The sequence below is a fragment of the Montipora foliosa genome, chromosome 9 (genome assembly GCF_036669935.1).
Source record: "Montipora foliosa isolate CH-2021 chromosome 9, ASM3666993v2, whole genome shotgun sequence".
NCBI classification, from domain to species: Eukaryota; Metazoa; Cnidaria; class Anthozoa; order Scleractinia; family Acroporidae; genus Montipora; species Montipora foliosa.
The window spans coordinates 27,161,068-27,168,567 of NC_090877.1; the positions used below are offsets into that span (position 1 = coordinate 27,161,068).

The 7,500-nt window shown below is 39.8% G+C and overlaps 1 protein-coding gene across 1 annotated transcript; it reads left to right on the top strand.

Moving 5' to 3' along the window:
- The first annotated feature begins 6,455 nt into the window (after positions 1-6,455).
- On the top strand, positions 6,456-7,052 carry LOC137971634 (uncharacterized). The gene has a single exon (XM_068818426.1). It carries the CDS (start codon positions 6,456-6,458, stop codon positions 7,050-7,052), a length of 597 nt encoding a protein of 198 aa, XP_068674527.1.
- Positions 7,053-7,500: the final 448 nt, after the last annotated feature.

The following is a 7,500-nucleotide window of genomic DNA, read 5'->3' on the forward strand; positions in this document are numbered from 1 at the left end:
TAACGCCAACATGTTTGTAGTTGTCTTTTTTGAGATTTTCATGTCTCAGCAAACTTAGTGGAACCACTTGCAAAGTGCACGGCTTGCTCTACTTAGCAATATTTTATATCCGGCTGAGGAAAAGTGTCGACATAAAAGACATTTATGTGAGATTTACGTGATCAAGTCTCCCTGCATTAGCCTCAGTTGTAAGTTAGTTCCAGGTCGATACCGAGAATAAGAATATGGCCTATTATCATTTTTAGGGACAATGCAGAGTTGACTAACTAAAAGAAATAGACGACACGTGTACTTAACCCAAACAAAGAAAGTTAGACTCATTCTCCCGTTTTTTTTCCGTTTCTTTCTTGAGCCTTTCCTACAAACACAAAAAACGTTCACGTAGAAGATAACATTGAATTCAACATTTATAACAGCGAACAAGAAATCGGAATCAGACCTTGTGGCCCACTCTTATTTACAGACTTAAGGCCCTTCTCACGTTTCCACGCTGGAAGGTAACATTCGGCCTCAAATATGTCTCCAGGATATTGTTACTTTTCTTCTTTATACAACAGATGTTGGTTACAAATGGCTCAATGTCAACTTTTCCACTGGCGGATTCAAGCCTTTTACTACCAAGTCTCGATGCAAAGAGCTTCTTCTACAAGAAGCAGAAGACACAGTCAGTCAAGCTAAGCCCGCCATGGAGGCCTTTTCCTGCCCCAAGGAAGGTTGTGTTCACATCTTTCAGCGATTTTCATCTCTTGAACCGCACCTTTCATTTGAGCGGTGTTCTAAATCTCTTGAGTGACAATTGCTGTCAGACCTTGCAAAAACACAATATGTGTCATGTTTAGAGGAGGGTGTGGGAAAGATGCCCATCCTAAAATCTCGAGAGCCACAGGGATGTGAAGAAACTGTTTCTATCGTTGAAGAGGGATGGGCTTTAAAAGAAACCAAGAAGTCATACCGCTTCAATGAAATGCAAAAGGCATACCTGGAGGCCAAGTTTAAAATTGGTCAAACAACAGGCCGAAAACTAGATGGCGAGACTGTAGCTCGGGAAATGAGAAGGTCCACTGGACCAGATGGAAATCGTCTGTTAAGAGTCTCGGAATTCTTAAAGGCACAGCAGGTTTCCTCATTCTTTTCACATCTTGCGGCAAAATCTCATAACAACATTCCAATGGATGACGACATTCATGCCTTTGAAGAGGAGAGAAATTTTAGCACCACTCGCCAAGATATCCTGTCACACTTTCAAATGGAACATGCCATTGTTTACGATCAGTAAAACATCTGCACCCTGGTGAGTAAAGGCACACTGAAGAATATGAAACTTGGCTTACTTCAGTCACTTTTCGATTAGAAAACACCTGCTAAGAGAGTTAGAGGCAAGGCACCCTACCTTAGTCTACTCGAGCAAATGGTTTCAAGTTACTCTTGCAGTGGCTCATCTGACAAGTAACTTTCGTCTATAGTAAGATAGCTTAATCTTGTACTCTGGGCTGGCGCATGAGGAAGAAATTTCCTCTTCAGTCTTCTTCTTTTCACAAGGTTCATACAAAGTTACTTGTGTGTGCTTTTCTTATTTTAGTAATCAGAGCATACCACTTGATTCCTGATTAGTGGCTTCAAAGTAATATCATTTTTTACTTTAACTTCAAATCAATTTAGTGAGTGGATTCCGCGTACGTCACTGTTTTACTTCCGTCATGCTATACTTGTAATGTGATATTATTTCATGTGTCTGTGTAGATTGCATAAATTTTCACACTCGTTTTAAAAACACATCTTGAACTATCGTTTATATATTATAACTTTAAGTTTGACTGTTGTACGAGTGAGTCTGCTAGGAGAACCCACTACGACTGGTGATGTTCATAGGTGAGAGGTGAGACCAAGTGAAAATAACATTTTTTTTAATGTTGTTTTAAGTAGTGGCGAGTACAATGTCAGCATGCAGAGAAGTGTTTAGCGTAAACAAAACATCTTCAAAGTGTAGAAAGGTCAAAAGGCTATTCTGAATTTATAAATCAACAAAACCCTGAAAAAGGTGTGCTGTTCTTTGCACTAGTTTCCTACAGTGTGTGGTCTTCAAGCAGACAAATTTAATCCAAGCTGAAAACGGAAAGCGCATCACCGCTCAGAAAGTTATAATTGTTGTTAGTTTTCTGTGACAAGATGTAGGTGATAGGCTTCTGTTTAGATGTCGTTTATATTTTAGTCGATAACACGAAAAGAAAAAAGCAGTAATCTCGTTATTACATTTTAATTTCTTTCATTTCTTGTGTATCTGAATTCTGTGATGATTGAACCTAATTGATTATTTCAGCTCGGGGAGGCCATAGCTGTTATTGTTTTGTCACTAGTTCGATCCTTTACATGTAATTGCTCCCGGTAGGCTTTTACATAGATAGTTTAAAATATAATTTAAACATCACTGAAGACCATTGAGACCTTTTTAGCAGATAGTTCGTACTATAGCGAGAAAACAAAATGTTTCATTCTTGACAAAGTCAAGATGATTGATTGATCTTGCGTGACATCGGTTCAAGGGAATGCTGGTACTTGTGCAAAATAGCCTGAACCTTTTTCATCATTGGTGCGTCGTTTTTATCAGGCCAAGAGAGACATTCTAGGACAATGAACTAGAATGACAAAGCTTTAACTAGATCAACAATTTTATGTTGAAGAACATATTCTAGGATTTTTGTGGCCCTCTAAAGTTGACCGTTACTTCGCCCCGACCTAGAACACACAAACTACTGCATTTTTGACAAGTTAATTTCTTAACTCCGACAAAGAAATGTCACATGTATTTTATGTTTAAGAAGATATTTGGACCTTTTACCATTTCACAAAATAGCAAGTCCAAGCTACTAATCGTTGCTGCGAAAGAACGTGTTCAAGTTGTTTTATGTGTTTTTCCAGGGGTCAAGCGGCCATCTATGCATATTCTCAACTTTTCGATTTTTTTTAGAAACAACACAACACTTTTTAAATTTAAAAACATGTTTCGACAGAAACTTCTGTCATCTTCAGTTTAAATTCCAAAGTACAGAGTTGAATATATGGTGTGAACCAAAATGCTAATTAACTATAAGGACAACAGAAAACATGACAATGTAAAAAATTACAAAGAAAGTTTTAAATTAACATGATAAAGTTGATGATTTAGTGTAGGTTTCTCCCATTGAATATCAATCGCTTCTTTTATCTTAAGTTGGAAGGTGGTAGAAGCGTGATCAAGGATGCTCAAACAATCATTACAGCACAAAGTGCGGCAATGCTCAGAATTCTGTAAATGTTTAAAAACGTGCGAGGTGCTATCACTGAAAGTGTGCTCACGTACGCGTGGAAAAATGCCGGGTAGTTTTGCTGACATAGCAGGCACTATAGCCTGCACACAAAAACTTGTATACCACACCTGCACGAAGCCCATGAGGGACAGGATCCTTCACACTGAACATGTTGCCGATTTTAAAGGATGAGAAAACTAACTTAATATCAATATTATTACAATAATGTTTGGCAAAATGGCGAACCTTTTTCTGCGTGATAAAAGAAAAAGAACCAATGTAAGGTAATTTTAAAGTAAAAGCTACGTGAAGTGTCAGAGACGGAAGCCGGGGGATTACAGCCATGGCGAGTAAGTGTGAGGTAGCGATTAATAATGTTTTTAACTAGATGGACAGGAAAAAGATTCTTCTGAAGGATTTTGGTAATTTTGTGATGACCTTGTGAAAACCCAACCAAGTGTTGTTGATCTTGTAGGCTCTGTCAACAAGAGTGCGAATTAGACCCAGTTCCAGTTTGTAGGAATGCGATGTAAAACTAAAGTAATTAGTCAAAAGGCCCGTGAAGGTTTTCTTACGGTAAACACTAGTGACAGGAAAAAGAGTGTCATTGTTGATCAAAACATCTAAGAAAGGTATCTTATGATCTATTTCCTTTTCCATAGTGAATCTAATGTTAGGGTGCCTGGAGTTAATGTAGTTGAAAAATAATAGCGCTTGATTCTCCGAATGAAATAAACAAAATGTATCATTAACATGACGTCGGTAAAACAATATCTAAGAGTCCTGGAAATTTTCCAACCATATTTTTTCATGATGACCCATAAATAAATTAGAAAGAATAGGAGCGAGGGGGGAGCCCATAGCTACACCATCTATCTGGTCGTAAAAAAGAACCCTTAAATAAAAAATGGGTCTGAGCGGTGGCTACGGTAAAAAGGCTCTTAAGTTCGGTGTTGCTTAACTTAATATCAGGATTGCCATCAGAAATGTACTTGACCGCCAGGTCAATACATTCTTCAAGAGGTATGTTGGTAAAAAGACTTACTATGTCAAAAGAAACCATAAATTTACCATGTATAGTTAAACCTTGAATATCCTGGACAGAGGTAAAAGTGTCAGAGGCGCAATGTTCAGTTGGAATATGCAGTGTTAGCATATTATTAGACAGATATTTGGCCAGGTTGTAGTTATATGTTCCAATAGATGACACAATGGGGCGGAATGACGGGATGGAGTTCTGTCCACGTTCCTTGTGCATCTTTGATAAGCCATAAATTCTTGCTGGCTGTGAACCTCTGGGATAAATGCTGTTATACCAGAAACCCATAAGGGTTGAAACGTGTAACGCGTGGTCACAGCTTCCGAATATTCAGTGCGAACCGATTGGCTGAATGTTTCAGTGCTAAGTACCATATTTGGAAACCTCTCGCTCTTGTTGTTCCAAATATGGTACTTAGCAAATTGAATGTTCAGAAGCTTGTTTCCCAGCACACAAGGGGCCGTTACACGTTTCAACCCTTATGGGTTTCTGGTTATACTCATCACTGTCAAGGTGACCGTTTTTCTTTAATTTGCGGAGAAGTTGTTGTAACCTGCCTTCTCTCAAGAGGGTTGGATCTTCCTTGATGGGTCGAGATTTGAAAGTGTCACTGATGATTTTCAGGATGCCTTGGTCGTAATCAGCATGATCTAAAACAACAACCCCATTACCATTACCCATTTCCTGTGTCTTGATGATCCGAGAAGCTACGTTAGCCACATTGTGACGCAGTGTGTGCTTAAGGATGCAGAAGTCACCACCGGTTAGATTCTCCTCAACGCGCGCTGTTAAACGGTCCCTGGCGTGGATTAGTTTCCGATGTTCTTTCGTACGTTTGGTGATGGCGCTTCGTAGGAGTTGCTTACGGATGGCTTTGATGTCATGTTGACTTGTGTTGGGTAGATTGAAGCAAAGAAACTTGGGGAAGACGTTGAAGGATTGACAGTTACGAAGGAAATATAAATCCAACTCAGCTTTGTGGGATTTGATTGAGAGCTTCTCTAGTTTTCATAGATCAGCAACGTCGATTTCTTCATACTTCTGTGCTACGTCATGGATGATATTGCCAAAAGGTTCACACTATATATTCATAACATAACATACTGTGTTTAGTTCCTTCCGTTTTGCAGCTAAGGCTGAATTACACGAATGGGGTCAATCCGAGAATATATAATATCATGAATACTTACATGTTACGAATTCACATAGTCTCTTTGTATTCCATAGTTGCCTAATTAAATTCGTGTTTCCTGACCTGAGCGTGTATCCATGATAATTTGTCTGCGATGCAGTAGATGTAAGCACCGAGCGTAGTGGCTCTTGCACGCGAGCATCGTGTAAAAAATTGACGCAAGCTTGACCACGACGCGTGGCAAGAGTCTGGAACCAGACGCAACTAGAGCCTCGCTGTACAACAGGCCAGGAAATACTATTCGGAGGGCCTTCCTCTGTACGCCCTCAACAACATCACTCAAATACTCTGGTAGAGTCGCCCAAACTGGTGATCCATACTCGAGGATTGATCTTACAAGGGAGCAATAGATGGCAATTAAATCTACAGCTGGAACCTTTGATCTCGCAAGCAAACGAAGGGCATAGAGCCCTTTGTAATTTAAACTGAAGATGACAGAAGTTTCTATCGAAACATGTTTTTAAATTTAAAAAGTGTCGGGTTGTTTCTAAAAATATCGATATGCCTGCTACTATCCAGACCTTTTCGATTTTCCGTAAAAATGAAAGCGCAATAGAACGTTTTAATGCAATTTTCGAAAAAGGTTCACCAAAGGGGTCCTTTAGGTGAAATAAAATGAAATCCGAAATTTGCTTCTGTCGCCATATTCTCCATATTTATAGGCAGTGGCTCTTAAGAGTTTCGACCACGAGGAGATAAAATTATCAGAGGTATGATGGTGAAGGAGTTTCTGAGTAACGAGAGGTGGACCAAGGGGCCGGCATTTCTACAGCAACCACAGGACACCTGGCCTCAACGACCCGCGAGTATAGGTGTTGCACCACCCGACGACCCGGAAGTAAACAAATAGTCAGTTGCTTATGCCAACGAAACTACAGAAAGCAACACAGTCAACCAAATGTTTGAGAAATTCTCATCTTGGACACGCCTTAGAAGAGTGATGGCATGGATATTGCACTACAAGGGCAACTTGCTAAACCAGGCCAAGAAGCGCAAGTTTAAAGAAGAAATGAAAAATAGTTCTGACATTGAGTGGCTTCCCGTGCATGAAGTGCAGTGTGCAGAGATTGTGATCTTAAAGAATGTTCAGAAGCAGAGTTTTGAGAAAGAGTTATCGACCCTAGAGCAAAATGCAAAAGTCAAAGAACAAATCGACGCTAATCAACCAGTCACAAAGACAAGCAACCTATTCAAGCTAGACCCCATATTGAAGAATGAGCTGCTACTTGTTTGGGGTCGATTACAAAGAGCCTCTATTGGAGAAGAAGCAAAACACCCAATCATACTTCCGAAGAAGCACCACATTGTGAGATTGGTTATTGAGCATTACCACCGTTTAACTGGTCATTCGGGAGTTGAGTACACACTATCTGTTATCCATCAGAAATTCTGGAATATTGGAGCAAGAGTATCTGTTCGTAGCACTAGCTACTTGTGTTTTGATTGCCAAAGACGACAAGCACCCGTTGTGCAGCAGAAAATGGCGAATTTACCAGAAGATCACGTTAAGACCACCGTTCATGTGTGTCAGCATTGATTGCTTCGGATCCAACTGACTTTCCATTATTGAGCTCCATAAGGGTATATTTTGTTTTAGGATCCACTAAAACGCCATTCGCGTTACATGACTTTCGACGCCATTGCAGGCTAAGTTAATGATTCTACTTTGTCCACCAGAGAAATCTATGCAGTTCCACTACCATCTCGATCCTAAGAAAATACGCGCAGAAGGCTCTATGCACAGAGACACCACTTACCAGAGGAGTGACAGGCAAGACTTTTACCGACACGAAAAAAAAACAAAAAAAAACAAAAAATAAATAAAAATAAATAGAACAAACAAACTAAACGCAGACCTCGACTAGGTTTGCCATAGGCAACCCAGTAAAAAGTTCACATGCATTTAGCGACCATAGTTTCATGCATGCGCCTTGCAGCCACGAGATGGCAGGTTTCCAGAAATCTTGAATTTTTTTAACTTTTCA